General features: G+C 42.1%; 1 protein-coding gene across 1 annotated transcript in view; it reads left to right on the top strand.

Moving 5' to 3' along the window:
- The window catches only part of erbb2 (erb-b2 receptor tyrosine kinase 2), a 44653-nt gene extending 18000 nt beyond the window's left edge, over positions 1–26653 (top strand). Inside the window, exons 5-27 of the mRNA XM_024007167.2 lie at positions 505–573; positions 683–798; positions 1144–1285; positions 1587–1721; positions 1983–2109; positions 2613–2686; positions 2947–3037; positions 3810–4012; positions 4262–4391; positions 6988–7084; positions 10307–10461; positions 10766–10813; positions 11197–11335; positions 11864–11986; positions 12162–12260; positions 12399–12584; positions 12692–12847; positions 17152–17227; positions 18273–18419; positions 18680–18777; positions 19080–19268; positions 19587–19986; positions 20719–26653. Of these exons, the coding sequence (XP_023862935.1) occupies positions 505–573; positions 683–798; positions 1144–1285; positions 1587–1721; positions 1983–2109; positions 2613–2686; positions 2947–3037; positions 3810–4012; positions 4262–4391; positions 6988–7084; positions 10307–10461; positions 10766–10813; positions 11197–11335; positions 11864–11986; positions 12162–12260; positions 12399–12584; positions 12692–12847; positions 17152–17227; positions 18273–18419; positions 18680–18777; positions 19080–19268; positions 19587–19986; positions 20719–21086 (3368 nt within the window). The 3' untranslated portion in view covers positions 21087–26653. The remainder of the gene's footprint in view (positions 1–504; positions 574–682; positions 799–1143; positions 1286–1586; positions 1722–1982; positions 2110–2612; positions 2687–2946; positions 3038–3809; positions 4013–4261; positions 4392–6987; positions 7085–10306; positions 10462–10765; positions 10814–11196; positions 11336–11863; positions 11987–12161; positions 12261–12398; positions 12585–12691; positions 12848–17151; positions 17228–18272; positions 18420–18679; positions 18778–19079; positions 19269–19586; positions 19987–20718) is intronic.
- Positions 26654–26953: the final 300 nt, after the last annotated feature.

Genomic DNA, 26953 nt, shown 5'->3' with positions numbered 1-26953 from the left:
TTGCTCTGACATGCACTGTCAACTGGTGGGACCTTATATAGACAGGTGTGTGCCTTTCCAAATCATGTCCAATCAATTGAATTTACCGCAGGTGGASTCCAATYAAGTTGTAGAAACAGCTCAAGGATGATCAATGGAAACAGGATGCACCTGAGCTCAATTTCGAGTCTCATAGCAAAGGTTCTGAATACTTATGTAAATAAGGTATTTCTGTTTTTTTTCTTTTCCAAAAACTTTTTTTTCACTTTGTCATTATGGGGTATTGTGTGTAGTTTGCTGAGGACTTTTTGTGATTTACGCCATTTTAGAATAATTCTGTAACGTAACAAAATGTTGAAAAAGTCAAGGGGTCTGAATACTTTCCGAAGGCACTGTACATCCCAATTGTAAGTCAACTATCGCTATGATTGAAGTGTGGTCAGTCTCTGCAACAGTCTGTCTCCAGAGGTCAGTGGTCGGTGACCGTCTGTCAAGGTGTTGTTGACCGYCTGTCTTTTGTCCCAGGTCCAAAGTGCTCCCCTGCCTGTGTAAAGCGAAGCTGCTGGGGAGAGACGGAGAAAGACTGCCAGACCCGTGAGTCTGTCTCTTTCCATGATTTCTTCTCTCAATCCGTTTGTCTTTATGTCTCCATTCTGTCTATGCCCCTCTCTCTGTCTCACACACTTTCTCTCTCCCCTTATAGTGACCCATGTGCACTGTGCATCGGGGTGTCTGCGCTGTAAGGGACCCGATCCCAATGACTGCTGCCACATGCAGTGTGCTGCCGGTTGCACTGGGCCCAAAGACTCAGACTGCCTGGTGAGAATACTGCCATTACACACACACACACACACACACACACACACAACACACACACACACACACACCACACACACACACACACACACACACACAACACACACACACACACACACACACACACACACACACAGCAACTCCCTGTCTTAGTTTAAATAATGTGTCTTGACTCTTGCCTCCAAAGTGTCAATTTTCCACTGTATTGGTTCCTACAGTTGCGCCAGGTGAAAATAAGGTGGTGTGTTACAAACGCATTGCGGAAATTGTTCTGCCAATACTGCAGCACAAACTAACTTTTTCAATTCCTTCGGACAAACTTCTAAAGAACTGCCTCTGTTTTTACAGTCGTGCCGTCACTTCAACGACAGCGGGACGTGTAAAGACAACTGTCCGCCCCCCACCATCTACGACCCGGTCACCTTCGTGTCCAAACCCAACCCCAACAGGAAGTTCAGCTTCGGGGCCACCTGCGTCAAGACATGTCCCTGTAAGCTTGGCTTACTTTCCTGTATATTATAAATGTCCCTTTTTCTATGTCTGTCTCTCTCTCCTCTCTCYGTGTCTCTTTAAGGAATTATATTGTCTCTTTATCTCTATCCCCCCCCTCTCACCTATTTATTCTTAACGCACACACACACACTCTCTCTCTCAATTAATTTTAGGTCAATTCAAAAGGCTTTATTGGCATGGAGAGTGTAGCGACACATTTACTGTACATTGCCAAAGAAAACATATAGAAACAGAAATATCTCAATTATATTTTAAAATCAACATTTCTCTTTCTATAGATAACTACCTAGCCATGGAGGTGGCCTGTACCATGGTKTGTCCTAAAGCTAACCAGGAAGTGATTATCACCCAGCCTGACGGCAAGGAGACACAGACACAGAAGTGTGAGAAGTGTGAAGGGGAATGTCCAAAAGGTTTGTGTGTGTATGTTTTTGAGTTCGTATGTGCTCATATGTTATGACGGTGGTGGTGGTGGTGGTGTGTGTTTAACATTTGCGTGTGTGCTTATTCACCCTGACTGTATCTATGTGTGTTCCAGTGTGCTATGGGCTGGGCATGGGTGATCTCCAGAGCTCCTCCTGGGTGAGCTCCTCCAACGGTGGTGGTGGTGGTGGTGTGTGTTTAACATTTGCGTGTGTGCTTATTCACCCTGACTGTATCTATGTGTGTTCCAGTGTGCTATGGGCTGGGCATGGGTGATCTCCAGAGCTCCTCCTGGGTGAGCTCCTCCAACGTGGCCCAGTTCACTGGCTGCAATAAGATCTATGGCAGTCTGGCTTTCCTTCCACAGAGCTTCACAGGGTAACTGCTTTACGTCTCTTTTTTACCTTATATCTGGCCCACTAAGAGAGGGGGATTTGTCTGTTACCAACAGCCACTAAAAACCTGGGTTCAACCTGGGCGAGGTTTACAGGCAAGCTCAATCCAGCAATCAGGTYCGAGCCTCTTGCCCATTATTGTGCCATCTCCATGCAAGCCATTGCRTGCTAACACCAGAAAGACTCAGCAAGGGACTTCTTCCTGTAAATAACTAGTATGGAAGAACTTGTCACATTCACGCTTCCTCATGGGAAGCAATCACTTCAAACCTTTCTKGCACTAGCACGCACTGCCTCGCACGGATATGACACAATAATGGGCAAGTGGCTATTGTGTAGCAGTATTACCCTCCAGGGTGATGTCACAGCAGCTATTTTATGCCTGAAAGCTCACCTCACATTAGCTGTCACATGTTGAGTTGTTATGGTGTTGTTCATGTCCATATTGACCACACTCATGTGTGATCTCTGTGTTCCTTTGTCCAGGGACCCATTGGCTAACATGACAGGTCTGACCCTTAGTGAGCTGGATGCATTTAAGAATTTGGTGGAGATCACAGGTACTGAACACAAGCGTGCACATGCATGTACACATTAACACACATATATACACACACACACACACACACACACACATGCACGCACACATTCACGCATGTATGCGTACATGCATGTATGTGCACATAAACAGAATGCACATGCACACACTTACCCGCACACATGCACAAACACGCATAGCCATTCACACACACACACACACTTTCTTTTGGGATAGCATTGATTCTGTATGCGTGTTTGTGTGTGTTTCTGTTCCCTTCAGGATATCTGTACATTGATGCGTGGCCAGCCAACTGGACTAACCTGAGTGTGTTTGAGAACCTGAAAGTGATCCGAGGAAGGATGCTCTATAAGTAAGTCTGTAGAACTGTCCATCGGTCTGTTCGTCTCCGCCATGTCATTACAGTATTATGTCTGTCTGTCAGTCCGCTGGCCAAGTCCGTCTGTCCACTAGTTTTGGTCTACTAATGTTTCATGAAGTCTGTCTTATATAATAATCATTTTTTTCTTTTTGTCTTGCCAGTCAATATCAATTATATCTATCTATCTGTCTCGCTGTCTCTTTGTCTATCTGCCTGCCTGTCTAGGTTTGTCCTCACTATATGTGTCCATGTTATATGTATGTCTGCCTGTCTGATCAAGGATCCCTTGAACTTTGGGTTATAAAAGCTAATGATTACCTAGCACAGCTGCTTGAGGCTGCAGGGTGAAATTGTAAATATTGCAGGTTAGTGGATGGAAGTCTGTGCAATTGCTACTGGTATGGGGTTTTCTGCTTTCCGTTTTCTGTGTTTCTGTCAAGCTGTCTACTCTTTCACTCCTCCCCTTACCCTTCTTCTACCATCCTTCTATCTCCTCTTAACCCTGTTTTCGCCTTCAACATTTTTCGCTCCAAAAAATAGATTTTAAATGTTCTAAATAACGGGAGCTCTCATACTATACCGATTTTGCATTGTGTGTGGTGCTTGTATCGCGCTGTAACTAAATCTGCTGTYAAACTAAACTCACAGCATAAGTCACGCTGCAGAATATAACTTGACTAATAGCTGTTGGCTCACAGCGCAAGTGTCTTCGCCCATACTACTAAATGACTAAATGTGCTCCCTCTCCTCTCTTTCCTTTTAGAGGAGTGTTCTCTCTGGGGGTCCAGTCAATACAGATCCGTTCTCTGGGTCTGCGTTCACTCAGGAGCATCAGCGGGGGTCTGGTCCTGCTCCACAACAACTCCCAGCTCTGCTACACCCAGGACTTGCCCTGGGGGACCCTGCTGCACCCCACCCAGGGGCCCCACCGAATCGTCAATGCCAACCAGGACCCCCAGGAGTGTGGTATGCATAACGCGCACACCTTCATGAACGAAAACAAGCAGCACACGTGCATGCACATTTTGTGGATGTCTATGTTTCTGCGTATGTGTGTATGGTGGTTGTGTGTTGAGAGGGAAGAAACATCAGCGTTTGTGTGTGCATTCATGTGTGTGAATGTTAGTATTTTCCATGTGGCACCAAAAGCTGTGTCCTTGGTGATCAGTGAAGTTTATTGAATCTAATTGAATTCTCCCTGTCTTCTCCTCCTAGTGGTGGAGGGCCGTATGTGTCACCTGCTGTGTGCTAATGGCTGCTGGGGGCCAGGGCCCAGCCAGTGTGTGGCCTGTGTGAAATTCCAGCGTGGGAAGGAGTGCGTGGAGGAGTGCGACATCTATCAGGGGTGAGAGACGGTCAAACAATCTGTCATACGCACATACACACGCGTTCTCCCGGCTTCTATGGCTGGAGAATAAGTCGGAGTGTGTGGAGGAGTGCAATATCTTTTAGGGATGATAGACGAATGGGATGCTGTTAGTAACAACTGTATGTTATGAAAAAGGTGCATTTTGTGCCATGAAATGCAAACATTGCTGTCTTTTGCTTCCACAAAATGGAAATGGTCAAAAATGAATAGGGAGTGTACTGTATGGCAGTGCAAATCGATACATATGTGGAAATGACAAGTGGATCAAGTGATAAAGCATTTAGTAAATCAATCGAAAAGCTTTTATTGTTGAATCTGCCCTCTGGTTCCTTTGGTTGATCCAGACCAAAGCAGCTTGTACAGTATTACATGCTGACTACACTGGCGATCGCGCACATGTTGATTTTGTCCATCATGACACACAGGTTAAAATATCTAAACCAACTGTGAACCAAGTATATTAATTTAGGAGCATGTCGAAACACACATAACACATTCATGGACTTTTAGCTAGCTTGTTATGTCTAGCCAATTTGTCCTGGGAGATGAACATTGGGTTATTTTACCTGAAATGCATATGGTCCTTTAAAAAAAAAAATTGCTGGATCTTTGTAGAATTTTGACCTGGAGTCATACAAAATTGTGTGTTTCTGTACTCCGACTATTAACACTAGAAAATCTGGGCGTTGAGCAATCCCGTTCATGAAGCTGGTTGAGAGAATGCCAAGAGTGTGCAAAGCTGTCATCAAGGCAAAGGATGGCTACTTTAAAGAATCTCAAATATAAAATACATTTTGATTAGTTGAACACTTTTTTTTTTTGGTTACTACATGATTCCATATGTGTTATATCATGTCTTCACTATTATTCTACAATGTAGAAAATAGTTTAAAAAAAATAAAAACCTGGAATGAGTAGGTGTGTCCAAACTTTTGACTGGTACTGCATCAAATCATTTTTATTTTAAAGGAAAATTGTATTTGCCCATACAGATTCTCTACATGGAGCAACAGATAGTGCCCCCCCACCCCCCCAAATAAAATCTAAAGGAAGTTTATTTTGAGGTGTCTAATACCAAAGGCTAATACCAAAGTCTCTTTCAGATAATAATACATGTAATATAGATGATAATTATAATTAAATATTTATCAATAATACTATAGATACTCGCAGCTAAGAGATTGAGTGGTTACATTTTTTTATTTTATAAAGCCTAATATGAAGCCGTGAGGGCTGAATATAATAGCAGCAAAATGCAACAATCAACTGGTAGAAAAGCAGCATAGAATTCTGTTACCGCGCGCAAAAATAACTGCCGTTGTAAGGGCCGTTCTAAATATTGTTTTACTTATGCTCCTGAAAACCAGTGAATAGATAAGAGAGGCGGGACTTGCAGCGCATCAAKCATCTCAAAGAGAACCAAGTTGTGTTTTAGCGCYTGGCTACGCAGACACCTGTTGATGCGTGTGACCAGTGTGGATGAAATGATTGAATAACATGTATGTGTACATTTATTTCGCAACGCTTGCGCACGCAATATTTGGGTGTTAGCTATATTTGTTGCATGAGTGTTGGCCACAATCTCTCAATAGAACGGAATRATGTTTAAAAATACAAAAGAGAGACCAAGTTGCCATGCAACACAGAGTAAATTGTATTTGTCACATACCCCGAATACAACAGGTGTCAACTTTCCCATTAAATGCTTACTTACGAGCCCTTTCCCAACAATGCGGAGTTAAAAAGAAAATTTGCACAAAAAAYTAAAGGAAATAGTAACACACGGCTATGTACAAGGAGTACCGGTACAGAGTCAATGTGTGGGGGTACGAGGTAGTTGAGGTGATTGAGGTAATATATACATGTAGTTGGGGTAAAAGTGACAAGGCAATTAGGATAGATAAACAGAGTAGCAGCAGCGTGTGTGAAGAGTTGATTGTGTGTGTGTTTTGTTCATTAGGACACACAATGGAAGATGTTAAACATTTTGCAACAGAAAACATAAATCCAGCCCTGGTAGTTCCTCCCTGTTTCAGTCCGTTTCAGTCTGTTTGGTGTCTACTGAACACAACCCAGCATTATGTAGTTCTGGTCAAAAGTAGAGCACTGTATAGACTGGTGGGTCATCTAGCAACAAAACGGATTTGGGGCAAAACTTTGGGGCAAAACAGACAGGGTTGGCTTCGTTTCAAAGGATTATTGACAACATGTGATCTATATTTTGTCTCCAAATGTTTATTGAAAACACAAAACAATTTGCACAATACGCACTTGTTGTCTCTCAAATACATCGATACAGCTGTTGGTTAGCTAGCTAGCAAATTCTTGCCATATTAGCATAAACGTGAAAAAATAAGTCAAAACACCTCAAATACACAAGATATGGTATCAAGAATAAGATACTAGCTTAAAAGAGCCACCTACGATTTAATGATCATCTTGAGATGCCGGTAGAGTATGTGGACTGTTTGGATGTGTAAATAAGGCGATGATTGTGATGATAATGATAACAGTGATAATGGTGATGAGGACGATGTTGATGATGATGCTGATGATGATGTGTTTGGTGCAGTTCCCCGAGGGAGTTTTTCGAGAGCTCCGAGAGAGTCTGTGGCGCCTGTCACTCAGAGTGTCGCCCCATCAATGGCTCTGCCTCCTGCCTAGGCCCGGTAAGACGTGTGTTTTCGTATATGAGTGGGTGTTTGTGTTAATTTTGTGTGTGTGTGTACACTATTTTCCTCTGTGTGTATTTTCATTTATGAGTTTTTGTGTGTGTTTTCATTTACAGTGTTGTGAAAAAGTATTTTCCCCCTTTCTAATTTTCTCTACTTTTGCATAGCTTTGATCCCAAATGTTATTAGATCTTCAACCAAAACCGAATAATAACATCGACGACCTACGAGGAAGATTAAACTAGCAACTGGGCATTAAAAACGAATATCTTATGCTTCACGGAGCCGTGTCTGAACGACGACATTATCAACATACAGCTGGCTGGTTATACGCTGTATCGGCAGGATAGAACAGTGGCGTCTGGTAAGACAAGGGGGGACTATGTATATTTGTAAAAAAACAGCTGGTGCACGATATTTAAGGAAGTCTCAATGTTTTGCTCGGCTGAGGTAGAGTATCTCATGATAAGCTGTAGACCACACTATCTACCTAGAGTTTATCTGTATTTGTCGTAGCTGTCTACATACCCCCACAGACCGATGCTAGCACCTGACCGAACTCAGTGAGCTGTATTCCACCAAAAGCAAACAGGAAAACGCTCATCCAGTGGCCGGGGACTTTAATGCAGGGAAACTTAAATCCGTTTTACCACATTTCTATCATCATGTTAAATGTGCAACCAGAGGGGGGAAAAAACTCTAGACCACCTTTACTCCACGCACAGAGACGCGTACAAAGATCTCCCTCGCCCTCCATTTGGAAAATAACACTGAGAGCACCAGCTGTTCCGGACGACTGTGTGATCACGCTATCCGCAGCCGATGTGGGTAAGACCTTTAAACAGGTCAATATTCACAAGGCCGCAGGGCCAGAAGGATTACCAGTACATCTACTCCAAGCATGCGGTGACCAACTGCCAAGTGTCTTCACTGATATTTTCAACATCTCCCTGTCCGAGTCTATAGTACCAACATGTTTTAAGCAGACCACCATAGTGCTTGTGCCCAAGAACACTAACGTAACCTGCCYAAATGACTACCGACCCGTAGCACYCACGTTTGTAGCCATGAGTGCTTTGAAAGGCTGGTCATGGCTCACATCAACACCATTATCCCAGAAACCCTAGACCCACTCCAATTCGCATACCGCCCCAACAGATCCACAGATGATGCAATCTCTATTGCACTCCACACTGCCCTTTCCCACCTGGACAAAAGGAACACCTATGTGAGAATGCTWTTCATTGACTACAGCTCAGCGTTCAACACCATAGTGCACTCAAAGCTCATCAATAAGCTAAGGACCCTGGGACTCTCCCTCTGCCACTGGATCCTGGACTTCTTGACGGGCCGCCCCCAGGTGGTAAGGATAGGTAACAACACATCGGCCACGCTGATCCTCAACACAGGGGCACCTCAGGGGTGGGTGCTCARTCCCCTCCCGTACTCCCTGTTCACTCATGACTGCACGGCCAGGCACGACTACAACACCGTCATWAAGTTTTTGCCGATGACACAATAGTGGTAGGCCAGATCACCGACAACGATGAGACAGCCTATAGGGAGGAGGTCAGAGACCTGGCAGTGTAGTGCAAGGACAACAACCTCTCCCTCAACGTGATCAAGACAAAGGAGATGATTGTGGACGACAGGAAAAAGAGGACCGAGCACGCCCCCATTCTCATCAACAGGGCTGKAGTGGATCAGTTTGAKAGCTTCAAGTTCCTTGGTGTCCACATCACCAACGAACTAACATAGTCCAAACACACCAAGACCGTCGTGAAGAGGACACGACAAAACCTATTCCCCCTCAGGAGACGGAAAATATTTTGCATGGCATCCTCAGATCMWCAAAAGGTTCTACAGCTGCACCATCAAGAGCATCCTGACTGGTTGCATAACTGCCTGGTATGGCAACTACTCGCCCTCCGACCGCAAGGCACTACAGAGCGTAGTGCGTATGGCCCAGTACATCACTGGGGCCACGCTTCCTGCCATCCAGGACCTCTATACCAGGCGGTGTCAGAGGAAGGCCCTAAAAATTGTCAAAGACTCCAGCCACCCTAGTCATAGATTGTTCTCTCTGCTACCGTGCGGCAAACTGTACTAGAGCGCCAAGTCTAGGTCCAAGAGGCTTCTAAACAGCTTCTACCCCCAAGCCATAAGACTTCTGAACATCTAATCAAATGGCTACCCAGACTATTTGCATTGCCCACCCCCCTCTTTTACGCCGCTGCTACTCTGTTATTATCTATGCATAGTCACTTTAATAACTCTACCTACATGTACATATTACTTCAATTACCTTGACTAACCGGTACCCCCTGTATATAGTCTCGCTATTGTTATTTTACTGCTGCTCATTAATTACTTGTTCCTTTTATTTCTTATTCGTATTTTTTAAACTGCATTGTTGGTTAGGGGCTTGTAAGTAAGCATTTCACTGTTGTATTCGGCGCATGTGACTAATAAAATTTGATTTGATTTGGTGGTGGTTGTGTGATGGTTTGGGGATCTTTTGCTGCCTCAGGTCCTGGATGACTTGCCTTAATAGAGGGAACCATTAATTCTGCTCTGTATCAGAAAATTCTACAGGAGAATRTCAGGCCATCCGTCTGTGAGCTGAAGCTGAARCGCAGCTGGATCATGTAGCAAGACAATGATCCAAAACACACAATTAAGTCTACATGAAAATGGTTCAAAAGCRACACATTTGAAGTTTCGGAATGGCCTAGTCAAAGTCCAGACTTAATACCAATTCAAATGTTGTGGCAGGACTTGAAACGAGCAGTTCATGCTTGAAAACCCACAATTGTTGCTGACTTAAAGCAGTTCTGCATGCAAGAGTGGGCCAAAATTCCTCCACAGTGATGTGAGAGACTGATTAACAACTTCAAGAAGCGTTTGGTTGGAGTCATTGCAGCTAAAGGTGGCACAGACAGTTATTCAGTGTAAGGTGGCAATTCCTTTTTCACACAGGGGAATTAGGTGTTGCATAACTCTAATTAAATAAGTTTTAAAAAATGTGGTTATTTGTCAACTCAGTTTCCCTTTATCTAATATTAGGTTTTGGTTGAAGAGCTGATAACATTCAATATAAAAAAAGATGCAAAAACAGATAAAATCAGGAAGGGGGCAAAAACGATTTACTATATATGTGTTTTTAAATACTGTATGTGTGTGTGTGAATCTAAGCTCTCTCTTTTGTCTTACCTATAGGGGGCCCACCAATGTACAGATTGCCTGCACTACCAGGATGGGGAGGTGTGTGTGGAGAAATGTCCCAGTGGGTTGAAGGAGGAGCAGCACACTGTGTGGAAATACAGCAACGCCACGGGCCACTGCCTCTCCTGCAACACCAACTGCACTCTCTCGTGAGTGTACACACACACAAACTTGAACAGACACACACAGATGTGACATGAGACATACACACACAAACACACAGGCATGTGAACATACACACACACAGGCATGTGATCGCATACACACACACACACACACAAATGGGCATGTGACTGCAAACACACACAAACTTAAACACACACACAGATATGACATGAGATATACACACACAAACAGGTGTGTGAACACACACACACACACACAAACAGCCGCGTGAACACAAACACACCACCACCAAACTGCACAATGCTAATGCTGCTTTTTCTTTTTTAGGTGCACTCAGAAGGATGAAAGAGGCTGCCCCATCCATACTAAAACAGGGTAAGGTTTTCCATCACAAATATATGTCATGTTCTGCAATACTCTAGCTGATATCCTATTGTCTCTTTTTCAATACGTTTATTTTTTTCTCCAAGCCACACCCACCGCGTTGGTGCTGTTTCTCCCCTCTATCCAACTCTCTCCCATTCTCTCTTATCCAACTGTCAGTAAAAAATGTAATCTTTCATCTCTCCTGCTCTTTAACTGAAGTTCTCCAGTGTCATCTTTGAGCCTTTTGTCCTGTTTGTCCGAGGATTAATTAATCTGCTTCAATGCATTCACAAAATATTCACAAGGAAGCCAAGAGGTTTATGAATGTGTAGTAGCATTAATAAAAGTAGTAGGTACTTGATGATTGTGAATGTCGCTCTCCTCCTTTCCAGGCCGGGCACTTCGATCGCGGCTGCAGTGGGCGGGGCGGTGCTCTTCCTCATCCTATTGGGTCTGCTGGTGTTCTACCTACGCCGACAGAAACAGCTCAAGAGGAAGGAGACATTGAGGAGGATCCTCCAGGAGCATGAGGTGGGTGTGGGCACTGCCATGACACACGGGGGTGGCGCRAAGCATCATGGGGGTTGTTGTTCAAAAGACAGAATTTGAAAAATGATTCATGCGAAGCTTGTAAATTATATCTTTGTAATATCAGTAGGTCGCTACTTGTAGAGATCATACAATATGTTAATAAGCTGTCTGTCTTATAGTTACAGGGGTTAAAGTTCTCTGTCACTACGACGGATTTCCTTCATATGGATTCTTCTTCTTTCATTGATACATTGAAAAGTTTCATACGTGTACAAAATTATCCTCTTGCCCGAATAACTTTTTTTTTTTTTATACATGAAAGGGGAGGTTAACTTGGCCCCAGACTATTTTTTTCTTCTACAACCCCTGTAGTTAATATGTTATTAGTGTTTCCCAGGGCATTATCAATGTCGTAGGTCTTGTCGTAACACAAAGCGTGATAAAAGTTTCAGTTCTAAGTGAAAGAGTCAGTGATTGCAGTTCTAGTTTTAACTGCAAGCTTGATGGGAGTCTTCTCTCTGTCTGTAGCTGGTGGAGCCKCTGACTCCCAGCGGAGCCCTGCCCAATCAGGCCCAGATGCGCATCCTCAAGGAGACAGAGCTAAAGAAGCTAAGAGTTCTGGGCTCAGGAGCCTTCGGCACTGTCTACAAGGTCTGTGTGCATGCATCTGTCTGTCTTTGCATTGTCTATAAGATACCCTCATACCAATCGAATAGTTTGAAATTTAATATAACATTGATGTCAACATCATTTATTGAAATTATTACTTTTTCTAAAGTTATTATGTTATTATTGCGTAATTATAATGTGAATATACTCATTCCAGGGGGCGTGGGCTCCTGATGGGGAGAATGTGAAGATCCCGGTGGCCATCAAGGTTTTGCGGGAGAACACCTCACCCAAGGCCAACAAGGAGATCCTGGATGTGAGTTTTGGTATCAACCCATCCTTCTTTTAATGAATTCTTACACACAGACTCTCACTGTCTTTCTCGCTCTTTCTCTCTTTCTTTAACACACACACACACACACACACACACACACACACACACACACACACATAGGAGGCGTACGTAATGGCCGGTGTGGCCAGTCCCTATGTGTGTCGTCTGCTGGGTATCTGCCTGACCTCTACAGTTCAGCTGGTCACCCAGCTCATGCCATACGGCTGCCTGCTGGACTACGTCCGAGAGAACAAGGACCACATCGGCTCCCAATACCTCCTCAATTGGTGTGTGCAGATAGCGAAGGTGAGGCTACGAGAGATATGATCTGTCCATCATTCATTCGTTCGTCTGTCTGCATGGGTTCATAATGTCTATGGGTGAAATGTCTCATTTTGTGTGTGTATGTTTAGGGGATGAGCTACCTGGAGGATGTGCGTCTTGTGCACAGGGACCTGGCAGCACGTAACGTCCTGGTAAAGAACCCCAACCACGTCAAGATCACTGACTTCGGCCTGGCTCGCCTGTTGGACATAGACGAAACAGAGTACCATGCAGACGGAGGCAAGGTATGGCTGTCTGTGTGTTTTATATATACACTGAGTATACAAAACATTAGGAACACCTGCTCTTTCCATGACATAGACTGACCAGGTGAATCCAGGTGAACGTTATGATCCCTTATTGATGTCACCTGTTAAATCCAGGCTAAGTTAGAGCTGCAATCTGACCTTGTTACCTTACAGAAAGCCGTGGTTGKTTTAAAACTTGTACTTAATGCGTGCAAGACTAAATAAATGTTGCAGGGCTGCCAATGTGAATTTCATTGCTCAATGACACAACCCCTAGTTGTGCCAATTTCCTGCAATTCCAGGGTGGATTTAAAAATATGTAATTTTTACCACAGGTCAGGTGTATTTAGGACTACTGTTACTTTGAGTGTGCTAATATTTTTTGGGTGGTTTGACTATTATTCAGACAGTAATTAAATGGRGAGACAGGAAAATGGGAGAAACATTGGGATGGTTGGGTGCAGGGATTGATCCCTGTTCTCAGGTGGAAAGCTGTATGTGACACGTGCCGGGGAGTGTTACCACTACACCAAAGCTCTGCACAGGAAATACTAATATTAATAGTTGATGGCAGTGTGATCATAAATTGTATTCTCCTTTTAAGGTAAGGACACAATCATTTTGTTATTTGGGTAAACTATCTCTTTAAAATAGGGTTGAAAGAAAATCCTGCTTGCTCTCCAGGAGGGTTGGCCACCCCTGATGTTTCCCAAGTGCTGGGTGTTTAAAAATGTTCTTGTAATAACAATTCATTTCTCAAAATCACCCAACCTTCAAGAAAAGTCTAATGGATATCAATATTCAGGTCGTTTATGCAGACTAGTTGAAGATCCTTGCCATCTTATTCTACATATAGAAAATATGTGTTTATGAGTTGTGAGTCCCCCTAAAATGTCTAAAATATTTTTTGATTCCTGGAGCATTCAATATCCAATGCTTATTTGTATGACATATTCAAAAAATACATAGCATTATATAATACATTTACAAAGACAAGTATGCATMTCAGATTTCAAATATGTGATTACACCTGCAAAATTGGGACAAATCTAATCAAGAAGTGGAATAATAAAATAACTGTGGGGAATAACAGTAATGTTCTTGCTGACAAGCAGAGTAATTGCCCTACAGTATTGCCCAATGTAAAAATAAAAATAAATAGTGAATTGTTCCACTGATCAGACAAAATAAAGTAAACAGATAATAAAATCTCTTCAAAACAAGATGACATAAATCTGCCCCTTCACCCTATCTATCCAAATTATGTTTCTATTTATTGTCCCCACTCTAAAATTAAACAACCTGTTTGACAATATGGTTTTCATAGTTACAAATCAGGTCACCCTACCAAACYTCCCTGCTAAAAACATGCTCTAGGTCTGTCTGCTGTCTTTTCTTTGTCACAGCCTAAATGCCAATCACCAAACCAGGGGACTAATGCAAATTTGGATGACATGCTGTCAAAAGGCGACATTCTCCAATGGGGCGGGGGTAACAGCAATTACATTTTGTCGACGTTGTACATTGTCAGCACTACCGTGCTGCTAYTTTTACCGTTTTATGAACTCAGAGGATAACGTTCTCTCTCTCCATTCAGTTCCACTCTAATCTTGATGGGCGTTTCTTTAAAACATTCATCCAATCCCCTTGATCCCTAACATAACTAGACCAATCATATGCTTCAATAATCTGCGCTTCACAGGGCTGTGGCATAGCAGGACAATGATAGAGGTTCCGGTCGTGATGTTAAATACGAGGCGCAGATGCTCCGATTTCAAAACGATTTGGAGCACAGTTGAAAGTTAATGCGCTTACTATAATGGACTAATTAGAAAACTTAAAGCAGTTTTCAATGCGTGAGATAATCGAGGTGTGCCGTGAGAGCGTGCAAAGATAGTCAAATGCATGTGTCTCACGGCCAATGCGTGAGAGTTGGCAGCTCTGATGTTCTTTTAGTTCTCGCAAGAATGTTTCAGATGGATACATATTTATTCATTGGATTGTTCTAKGGCTGGAACCAGTTTGTGTTTTTACTTTACCTTCTAAAATGGTATTTTAATGTTTGTTTTGTTAAATGTGACATGCAACTCTGGYGCTTGTAATGTCCGTTTTTTWATGGTTTACTCCATTTGCTACTTGAATCGTTTTTCTCCCTCTCCCCCTGCTGCTTCCACACCAAGCTCTGCCCTCTGTCACTCAAGGAGAGAGCAGTTGCTCAACCAAGGTGTCACAAGCACATTCTTACCATTAATTCTGCAGTCTGCATAGTCATATGCTGGTGTTGGTGACAAGGATGCTGCTTTCTACAAGCATTAACTACATTATTATATATCATTATCTATAACTACATTATTAGTTTGTGTATCTTACTGTCTGCTAGTTTGTCTTTTCTTAGCAAGTTCTAGCTAAAATAAATTGTTAGCCGCTAATCGCTAGTTAGATGATGTAATGAGTCAGCGCAAAAGTAGCTAGCTAACGCAGCCAGGTTGTTTGTGCAACGRTATCTACCAAATCTGAGAAGAATAGACGAAGCATGAATATATTAGCTAGCTACATGAGGTAAGAAAACATGTAATGTAACCTCTAATTAGAGTCCCCTGGAAACACTGACCAAAACTTTTGTTTCTACCCTGTCAGTAATTCCTCCCTGGTTTATTCATTCATTGTCATGTCAAACAACAATGTATTCAAGGTGCTGCCCTCTATATTCCAACTATAGAATTAGATAAATCATTCTATTTCCATGATTCCAACAGTTCACCAATTAACTAGGCCTAGATTTTTTTTTGCCCATATTATGCAGCTCTGTGGGGCACTGTGGAAATAATAACGAAGTGCAGGAAATCCGGAAATGTATGAAAATGCAGAAAGTTATTTTGGTTTGAAGTTGGATTGAACAGTATAAAACATTCAGAATAGAGAAAGCCCAATTGAAATCACTTATAATGTATGTTTCCACCCTAGGGTCATGAACTTCTCATAAATGTATKTAAAACCTTTATTATTCATAAACATAAAATAACACCAAATACTGTAAAATATTTGAAAGATATAATGATACGAMATTTTGGCCATATCACCCAGCCCTAGATGATTCTCCCATTTATCAGGTTCTCGCCTACAAATCTGTACATTTGGATTAACAAATACTTAATGTTTAAAAAACAAATATGGATGAGTTAKCTTTTTAACTAAGATTTTAAAGTGGGCTTCTTTTTAGAAATAGATCTTCCCTCTCCCTAAATTGAAAATGATACAGTCAACTTTCCTGCCAGTTCATGATTATGGTGACACCATTTACCAGATTGCAGCAGCCACTACTCTTAAACTTTGTATGCCGTTTACCATAGCGCCATTCATTTTATCACTGGTGACAGTCTTAATACTTAATACCACTGCATCCTGTATCAAAAGGTGGGCTGGTCCTCATTAAAGTCCTGTCGATCAATTTATCACTCCCTTTTTGTTTATAAAGCCYTACTACACAAGCTTCCAACTTACCTAACTTTGTTGTTAAAGTTTAAAAAATATATGAGATAACCAACCCTGTGAGAGGGTTTGGTAACTCTTGAGGTTTCTCAGGTCTCTACCGAATTAGGTAAATCTGCTTTTAGTTTTATGCACATCATTGCTGGAACCAACTGCAAAATACACTGCAATTGGATGCTCTGATGCGGCTTGGGCAACTTAAAATATTAATTGGGGGACTATTTGCGGAGGAATATTGCTGTTTTTCTTGATTGTTTGTTGTGCTATATTTTACTTTGTTTTTGTACTGATCGGATTTTTATTCGATTTTGTCTATGAATCGTATGTGCAGGGCTCCCTTGAGAAAAAGACCCTGGTCTCAATGGTGAATCCCTGTTTTTTTTTTTATTAGATGATGGGGAGGAGACGGGTTAAAGAAGGAATTTTAAGCCCTGAGACAATTGAGTCATGGATTGTGTATTTGTGCCATCAGAGGGTGAAGTTTTGTATTTTATTTAACTAGGCAATGGGAAAGACAAAATATTTAAGTGCCTTTGAACGGGGTATGGTAGTAGTTGCCATGCGCACCGTTTTGAGTGTGTCAAGAACTGCAACGCTGCTGTTTTTTTTAAATGCTCATCAGTTTCTTGTGTGTATCAAGAATGGTCCTCCTCCCAAAGGACATCCAGCCAACTTGACACAACAAACTGGGGGGGATCCCGTTGGCCCCGACGAATTGAGACTGTTCTGAGGGCAAAATGGGGTGCAACTCAATATTAGGAAGGTGTTCCCAATGTTTTGCTCACTCAATGTAATGCATCTGTGCTCTTCAGGTGCCTATTAAGTGGATGGCGTTGGAGTCTATCCTCCACAGGAAGTTCACCCACCAGAGTGATGTGTGGAGCTACGGTCAGTCTAGACACTTCTAACCCATCTTGATACACATACTTAATATATAAATAATGCCACTAAGCATTTAAATATTCACTAAGACAGCAACGTCGACTGTACTATTTCAGACTCAACAGTACCTCTGTACATTTGTGGGCAATTAAAAGTTAAGTCGTATAGGCAGAACAATTGCCATAATGCGTATGCMACAAGGCACTCTATCGAATAGCAATAGTTTGTTTACAAAAACCTGTACCACAGGTTTTAGTGCCCACAACTGTTTATCTATAGCTCTGAATAAAGTCAGCAAACTGAGTGTGAGATATAACATTTAATTGGCCGCCATGTTGGCACCAACCATTCAAAGACTACCTTCTAGTTTGAATAGACTGTTATTGCCATAATATCACACATGACAAAACAACAGTTTATTATAGAATACTACAGTACTTAGTGTAGAATACGATACTACACACTGTAGTATCCCTCGATCATGTGTAGTACTTACTATAGACTGTTGTAGAATATTACAGTAACTACTACAGTATTATCTGCAAATATACACTGTAGTAAAAATTACAGTAATGTCTGCAAAAACACTACACTTTTTTAACTATAGTAAATGCTAAATTGTGATAAACCTACATGCCAAATATAGACCACATTGTGTTCCCTRCAGGTAATAGAACTAGGGAGCAGAAGCTCTGAACTATCCATTCACCCCCTAGTCCTACCTACCTAAAGGTTAAGGAAAATTTGCTCATTTAGTATTTCTCCTGAAGGAGAAAGCCTCCACCTCTATGTAAAATATAATAAAACAAAAACACTATAGTAAATACTACATTTATTTCTGCAAAAACACTACAGTAAATACTACAGTATAATACAGTCCGCAAAAGCACTACAGTATAGAACATTAACCAAAAATACTAAAGTGAATACTACAGTAAAGTCTGCAAAAACACTACAGCATTTATACCATAGTACACTATACTGTTTTTTTATGTTGGATGGAGCATTTGGAACCTTCTYTATCTGCAACTGTATCTCTCTATCTCATTAGGGGTGACTGTTTGGGAGCTGATGACCTTTGGGGCCAAGCCCTATGACCTGATCCCGGCACGAGACATCCCAGAGCTGCTGGAGGGGGGCGAGAGGCTCCCCCAGCCCCTTATCTGCACCATTGACGTCTACATGATCATGGTCAAGTGTAAGTGGCACTGGAACCTTAGCGTTTCTTCCATACAAACAAAATGGGGGGTTCCCTTTAAGAGATGACCTCTTAGATGGGCGGTTCACCCCAAAATCAAACTTTGTAGACACAGCTCATATGCCTAAACTCCAAATAAATGGAAAATACTCATCTATTCAAGTCTTTTAAAAAAGCGCAACACAAATTATATGTAAAATTATATTTATATGATTATATGATTAGTATAGTTCAGACCTGTGTCTGCGTTTGATACACAGGCTGGATGATTGAACCAGACAGCAGGCCTAAATTCAAGGAGCTGGTGACAGAGTTCAGCGCCATGGCACGAGACCCACCTCGCTACGTAGTCATCCAGGTGTGTGTGTATGTCGGTGTGTCTGTTGTTGTCTCTGTGTATGTTGCGGTCTGTCTGTCTGTGACTGGGTGGCTGTGTGTGTGCATGCTTGTAGACATGCTTGATGTGTGGATATTGTTTGCCAGTCTGTGAGATGAGTATGAGTGGAATCTGTGTGCATGTGAGTTTGTTTGTTTGTTCAAATACATGTAGCCAAACACCATCTGTTTGCTTACCAGCTTACTTTATTTCCTAAATCATTCCTTTCTTCCTCTCCCTCCACCTCCTCTTTCTCCCTCCCTCCCTCCCTTCTCTCTCTCCAGAATGATGACAAGATGAGTTTGTCCAGTCCGGTTGACAGTCAGTTCTTCAGGATGCTACTGGAGGAGGAGGGAGCAGAAATCAGAGACCTGCTGGATGCTGAGGAGTACTTGGTGCCCCAGCCCAACTTCTTCAGACCCCAAGCGGAGACCTCGGGCCCCAACGGCCCCTCACGACACCACTCACACAGGGTCAGTACTCAACTCACTTTGTCCTCTCTGAATTATTTTCTCTGCCTTTTCCTCCCATTTACCCGTTTCTTCTGTCCTGTCTGTCTTTGGAACAATCACTTACCCTCTACTTGCTACCTCTCCTGTTCTTCCCTCATTTAATTCCCTTCTCCATCTTTCCCCCTCCTCCTGCCCCTTCCCTCTCCCCTTTTGCCTCTCCTTCCCCTAATAGTAAGTTTCCTTGAGATCTACTCTCACACACACACACACACATACTCTCTCTCTCTCTCTCTCTCTCTCTCTCTCTCTCACACACAAACTCTTCTTCCACCCCCTCAGAGTACGGACCAGGGATTGGACAGCGAGCCCTCCATGGCGGGTGGCCCGAGAAGCATGTATTCCTCGGTGAGCACCCTGGGGCGCAGCCAGTATCCCACTCTGCCCATGGGGGCCAGTGCCATCTCCAACGGGCCCTGGAACCCCCATTACCCCTCCCTCCTGGCCCGCACCACCTCACACCTCTCTACGGGGGGACACTCGGACTCTGTGTTCCTGGACGGGGGTCCCGATGACGCCCCAGCGAGCCCCGGGCGCTATTGCAAAGACCCCACCTTCCCCAATGGAGGAGAGAGCGACCTGGAGACGGATGGACCGTCACCGATGCATCATTATAATCATCTTAATCATCACTCGCTGCCCCGTAGGGGTAATGCGTATAATCATAATCACGCGTTACCAGGTGAGTTAGGTCAAAGACAGTACACAATAGACCTGTGCTGTTTTGCCTGGTCCAAAGGAACCAATGGATAAGCAGTGGTGTAAAGTACTTAAGTAGAAATACTTTAAAGTACTACTTAAGTAGAGTTTTGGGGTATCTGTACTTTACTATTTATATTTTTGACAACTTTTTACTCCACTACATTCCTAAAGAAAATAATGTACTTCCCATGGGGGCCAGCGCCAAATAAGTATATATAAATAAGTATATATAAAACCGAAGACTTTTAGACTTTGACTCAAGTAGTATTTTACTGGGTGACTTTCACTTTTACTTGAGTCATTTTCTATTAAGATATCTTTGCTTTTACTCAATTTTGGCAATTGGGTACTTTTTCCACCACTGCGGATAAGTGCAGTGGATAAGTGTAAACTTACAACCTTGCACCTGGCACTCTAGGCAAGCTCAAGCAAATGCTCAAGTATTTGAAGGAAAACAAATTGTATTTGAGCTCAGGTCTGAATACACACATTCATCCACTTATACGTGGTGCTGAAAAACATCTGTGCAAGTCATAATCAGTCTTTGAGTGTTGTCCCTATCCTATTAATTTGTCATTCACGTAATATGGCTGTGCCTACACCTGTACTTCTTTATGTTCAAAGACTATCGTTTAAATATAATTAAATCTGTATATCTCTATGTGAAACTCCATATCTGAACTATTCTCCTCTCCTCATTCTCCTCCCCCAGAGTACATCAACCAGGAGGTGCAGGACCTCCGGCCRGGGGCCGTCGAGCGCCCCAGCACCCTGCCCCGCAAGGGGGCAGCCGAGAGGCATCGGCACCTCCCCAATGGCCTGAGCTCGGGACACAGCGTGGAGAACCCGGAGTACCTGGTCCCCATGATGACCTCCGGCTCCACCTCGCCTGCCTTCGACAATCCCTACTACCTGGACCTGGTGGCTAAGGCTGTGGCCGGAGGGGGTGGTGGTGGGGAGAGGGATGGGGGCCCTAACCCTCCTCCCAGGCAGGTGAATGACTTTGTGACGCCCACGGCAGAGAACCCAGAGTACCTGGGCCTAGCAGACACCTGGAGTGGCCAGAGAGAGCACACCTGATGAGACTGACAGGAAGTGATGTGAGGAGGCATGAACCTGGGTTACGGACAGGGGATAGGGTAGCTACTGCTGTAGAAAAGGAGGAGAGGGGGAGGGATGGAAGATGGGAACGAGTCTGTGTGGGATGCAGGGGTATGTGAGGACTGTGTGCCTGTGTGCATGCATTTGAGAGAAAATGCATTAAGAGTGAATGCACGTTGAGTGTCTGAGATTAAGTTAGCATGAGTGGGGAACTAGTGTGTGATCGAGTGAATGGAGGTGTACTGTTTGGAGTAGCACTCACAGGACTGTCAGCCAGAGGATGTCCAGCTTGTATCTCCTGAAAACCTGGGGTGTTACACAACACCACCCAATACAATGTAGCATTATCGGAGGGACGTTATTATTAGCGTGTGTGTGCTGAACTTGTTTCAACGCGCACCAAGGTTTTTTTCTTCCTTGTCTCCCTACTGTAGCACCTCAATGTCAACATTTTTATCACAGCCTCGGAAACAACACTGAGTACTTTGAAGGTCGAGGAAATTCACTCACCGGAAATAAACAGTTCTCAAATCCTGACTATATGGTACTACTAGCAGGCAAAAGACAGACAGCACCACAATATCTAAATATTTTAAGTAATCTCATGATAAATGGGAGAATTATCCAAGTAACACTGGACTAGGGATATAAAATTTGAAATATTTTAGTTTTTAGATTAATTTTATTGAAAGTTATCATTCATGTTTGTGTGGTATATTGTCATATTTGTGYGTGAATCATTATGTGAGTGTCTGATTCCCTTATCCTTTCCTTYTTGTAATCATACATATAAGACATTGCTCGTCTTCCCGGTTTTATGGGGGGAAAATGTACAACACACTAATATGTGTGGGGTTTCAGACAAAAACTGGTTGAAATGTATTTAACCTATTTTAGCAAGGAGTCCCATTGAGACCAAGGTSTCTTTTGCAGGGAAGCCCTGTATATGATGTCTTTTCAACCATTTTCCCCCACTGGTAAGCCATTTATATGCTTATAAGGAAGAAGTTTAATATTCTGGTGAGCAGCTCGAAGACCTGATGGGGCTCGGTACAATCAAAGCCATTTTGTTTGGCCAAGAGAAGGGCTTTGCTGACCATCTGACCGACATCTGTACCCCATGAAAGAAATACATTATGCATTTAGAAGACAGCCATTGTGGTCAGAGAATACATGTGTTMATTAATGTGGCTTTAAAATGGTAGATTGACATATAGAAGACCAAGGGGGTTTGTGTAAACTTGGACTTTGTGCAGTGTGCAATGTTCTTGATAAGTTCTTACAGCATACCAGTGACATTTCTGGGAAAAGGTACTACTGTACGAAGGAATTCCAGGTTTCCAGCTGAATAGTGGAAAACCACATTGGCAAAARTTTCACATTTTCATTTGAAAAGGTTATTTGTGTTTTAATTTCAGTTGCTTACAATGCAGTATGTGCAATACATGCACTGCATAACTCCCAAAGTTTCCAAGATGGGGTCCAGTGTTATTCTTCCACTGTGTCCCAAACTTTGATCATGGACGCCCAAGAAAAGTGAATATTGAGTTCTAATACTACGGTTGAATATTTTGAGAGTGGTGGCCCTGAAGTTGGAAGAAACCAATGTATTTTTATTCTTATGACACATGTTTTTGTTTTTATTCTTGCTGAGTGTGATTCTGAAGAGGGAAATGTGTCCCTCGTTGTTGTTTTTGATAATCAATGCATTGATCAGATTCCTCTGGGCAACAAGCCCACACTTCTAGTTAATAATCGACCGCATTTTTTAAACGGCGATTTCCATGTTAAAGGCCCAGTGCAGTCAAAAATGTGATTTCTCTCTGTTTTATACATATTTCCACACTGAGTTTGGAATAATACTGTGAAATTGTGAAAATTATGATATTGCCCTTTTAGTATAAGAGCTGTTTGAAAAGACAGCCKGAAATTTCAGCCTGTTGTGGTGGGATGSMGTTTTTGCATGCCTGCCAGGCARTAAATTAGTTAATAGACCAACAAGAACGAGTTCCAAAATTCTGCCAATGACAGCTAGTTTTCGGTTTTCCCCTCCCCACTCAGACCACTCCCAGACAGCCCTAGAAAAATTATTGTTTGAGAAATTGCTATTTGCTAAGAATCAATTTTTGTTTATTTTTGACCATTTTAATTTTGACCATTTTAATGAAACAAAAATCACAGTAAGGTTCTAAATTGTTACCCAGAAATGATTTAATATTGTGATAAAAATGGCTGCATTGGACCTTTAACTKCTCTGGCTGTGAGGGGGATACTGACAAGTCAATGGAGCCATTGTTTCTTTATGGACGTGTGGGAAGATCAATAACTCTCCTACCAACTGTCCCCTCCACCACCAGTGAAAACGTTTCTGCTTTGAAAAGAGGGCGAAATCCTGGGTTTTCTGGTGTGAAAGTTTTGGAGTTGGCATGGAGGGAGGGACTGGGAACTATCCAYCATTTTTGAATGGGGTTGTATGGGGAGGGGTTGCATGGATTCATAGACTTTTAAACACGTGACCTAAAAGGAATGAATAACTGCAACGCTTTCGACAGGAAATCACCATTTTGCCCCTATTCAGCCAAATGTTTGTTCCCAAGATCTATATTGGTTCATCATGGATTAAGGTGCTTGCACATTTTTTTAATGAGAACACTCCTGGAATCCAATGTACTTTGCAAGTGCCAATTAATCTTTGCTGGTTAGTTTCCTGATAGTGACCAAACAATGAGTTATGTGTGTCATTGTCGGGTGGGGATGGTTAAAGTATTCATAGATTTTTTTAATGACTTTAAAAAAAACTTTTCTTCCCTGAGGTATTGGCAACGGCACTAGCCACATTTGCTTTGGAATCTTGTTGTCCTCATATGGGTAAGCTTAGAATTTTAGCAGCTCATAAATGTGTTGCTTTTGTTTCTGAAGCATTTGGGATGTCTTAACAAATTTGATAGATATTGATTATACAACTCCGAAGTTACGGCCAATAGCTTTTCATACAACCAGCAGTTTTGTACTCGTAGAATTTAGACGAGCTTTGTCAGCAGTTTCTGATGAGCCATWGACAGATCTCATATCGTTTATTTTAGATTTTTACATACAGTATATTGACAGTCATTCCCTTCCACGTGCTGTAAAAGTTTCATGACTCTAGGACCAATCAAAGTCATTCAAAATACCTTGAGGTTCCAAAACTATAATAAACWTTTTTTTTGTTCAATTCCTGAAAGTTAACTTTTTGGAGATACAAGGTTTTCCACTGACGATATGAGAAATCTGGGGCCTATTAAAGAGTTTAGTGCTATTTTACAACGCCAGAGATTTCAGACAAGGGCAAAAAAAACTAAACTTGGAGGAGCAACCACACAACTCCAGTCCTCGAGATACTTACTCCCATCCACATTGGTTAATTTAGACTTGGGAAGCCTTAATCAGTGGGCTCATCAGCCAATCAGCCACTAAGTTAATCACAGAGGCGCAAGCAATCCAAGCTGACCCTTCAGGACTGGGGTTCCCTCCCCCTACATGAAGTTCTGCACTCTGACACTGTATCTGTGTGCGTGTTTGAGATCGACTACATTGCTGTCGGAGACTGCAGACTGACTGATCTACAAATCAACTTGCATCCTAAATGACTACTCATTATGATTTTTGGATAAGTCAGTCTGCAGTTGCTAACTGCAATGTAGTTGATCTAAAAAAAAAAACACAATTTCAACAGCCTCTACCCTCCCCAAGTCTCCCCTTTATAACAAATTAATGTGAGGATGGGACCRCAGGTGGCATTTTGTACTTTTTCTTGTGAATATTTTTATATACAGTACCAGTCAAAAGTTTGGACATACCTACTCATTCAAGGGTTTTCTTTATTTTTACAATTTTCTACATTGTAAAATAAAAGTGAAGAGATCAAAACTATGAAATAACATATGGAATTATGTAGTAACCAAAAAAGTGTTAAACAAATCAAAATATATTTTWGATTCTTCAAAGTAGCCACTGCCTTATGACAGCTTTGCACACGCTCAACCAGCTTCACCTGGAATGCTTTTCCAACAGTCTTGAAGGAGTTCCTACAAATGCTGAGCACTTGTTGGCTGCTTTACCTTCCCTCTGCAGTCCAACTCATCCCAAACCATCTCAATTGGTTGAGGTCGGGTGATTGTTGAGGCCAGGTCTTCTGATTTAGTACTCCATCACTCTCCTTCTTGGTCAAATGGCCCTTACACAGCCTGGAGGTGTGTTGGGTCATTGTCCTGTTGAAAAACAAATGATAGTCCCACTAAGCGCAAAACAGATGGGATGGCGTATCGTTACGAAATGCTGTGGTAGCCATGCTGGTTAAGTGTGTGTTGAATTCTAAATAAATCACTGACAGTGGCACCAGCACCACACACGCAGAGATCATCCGTTCACCTACTCTGCGTCTCACGAAGACACAACAGTTGGAAACAAAAATCTCAGATTTGGACTCATCAGACCGAAGGTCAGATTTCCACCAGTCTAATGTCCATTGCTCATGTTTCTTGGCCCAAGCAAGTCTTGTCTTCTTATTGGTGTCCTTTAGTAGTGATTTCTTTGCAGCAATTTCACCATGAAGGCCTGATTCACGCTGTCTCCTCTGAACAGTTGATGTCGAGTTGTGTCTGTTACTTGAACTCTGAAGCATTTATTTGATCTGCAATCTGGGGTGCAGTTAACTCTAATGAGCTTATCCTCTGCAGCCGAGGTAACTCTGGGTCTTCCTGTCCTGTGGCGGTCCTCATGAGAGCCAGTTTCATCATAGYGCCTCAAAGTTCTTGACATTTTCTGAATTGACTGACCTTCATGTCTTAAAGTAATGATGTACTGTCTTTTCTCTTTGCTTACTTGAGCTGTTCTTGCCATAATATGGACTTGGTCTTTTACCAAATAGGGCTATCTTCTGTATACCACCTCTACCTTGTCACAACACAACTGATTGGCTCAAACACATTAAGAAGGAAAGAAATTCCACAAATAAACTTAACAAGGCACCCCAATTAATTGAAATGCATTCTCGGTGACTACMTCATGAAGCTGGTTGAGAGAATGCCAAGTGTGTGCAAAGGGTGGCTACTTTGAAGAATCTCAAATATAAAATATATTTTGATTTGTTTAACACTTTTTTGGTTACTACATGATTCCATATGTGTTATTCATAGATTTGATGTCTTCATTATTATTCTACAATGTAGAAATACTAAAAATAAAGAAAAACCCTTGAATGAGTTGGTGTGTCCAAACTTTTGACTGGTACTGTACATTKAGGGTTTGTTCGATTGGGATGTTTCCTACCTATCAGTGAGCCAAAAAAACATGACGTAAACATCCACCATACTAGCAAGGAAGAAAATAAAAGCTTTTTGTAGCAAATATGGTTGTATGTGTAATAACCATGCAGCTATGCTGGCTACAGTGCAAAGAGGAGTCCATATGTAAAAAAAATATTTTATGAAGAAAATGTGTATTTTTTATGTAATGATTGGTTATATACACTACGTGTGCCTTAATACATGGAAAACATACTTCAATATTTTGTGTCTGTGTGAAATGCATTCTTAAAACAGAAGAAATAAATATTGTGGTAACACATGGAACAACAGAAATTCTAAGAATTACACTTTACTAACCAAGCTTTTAGATTTAAGTCAGAAGTTCGTATCAATTGATCTATAACAATGCCTAAAATAATTACTTAAAGGATAGGTTCGGTATTTTAGACATTGCAGTTATATTGTTTCTTACTCCCAAGGGAAACTGTAATCCTCGGTTCGGATTTCTTAAAACAGCCAGTACTAACTTCAGCTAACTTTCGTCACTGCTAACCAAAA

The sequence above is a fragment of the Salvelinus sp. IW2-2015 genome, linkage group LG18, assembly GCF_002910315.2.
Source record: "Salvelinus sp. IW2-2015 linkage group LG18, ASM291031v2, whole genome shotgun sequence".
NCBI classification, from domain to species: Eukaryota; Metazoa; Chordata; class Actinopteri; order Salmoniformes; family Salmonidae; genus Salvelinus; species Salvelinus sp. IW2-2015.
This window is presented reverse-complemented; position numbering and strand designations above follow the sequence as displayed.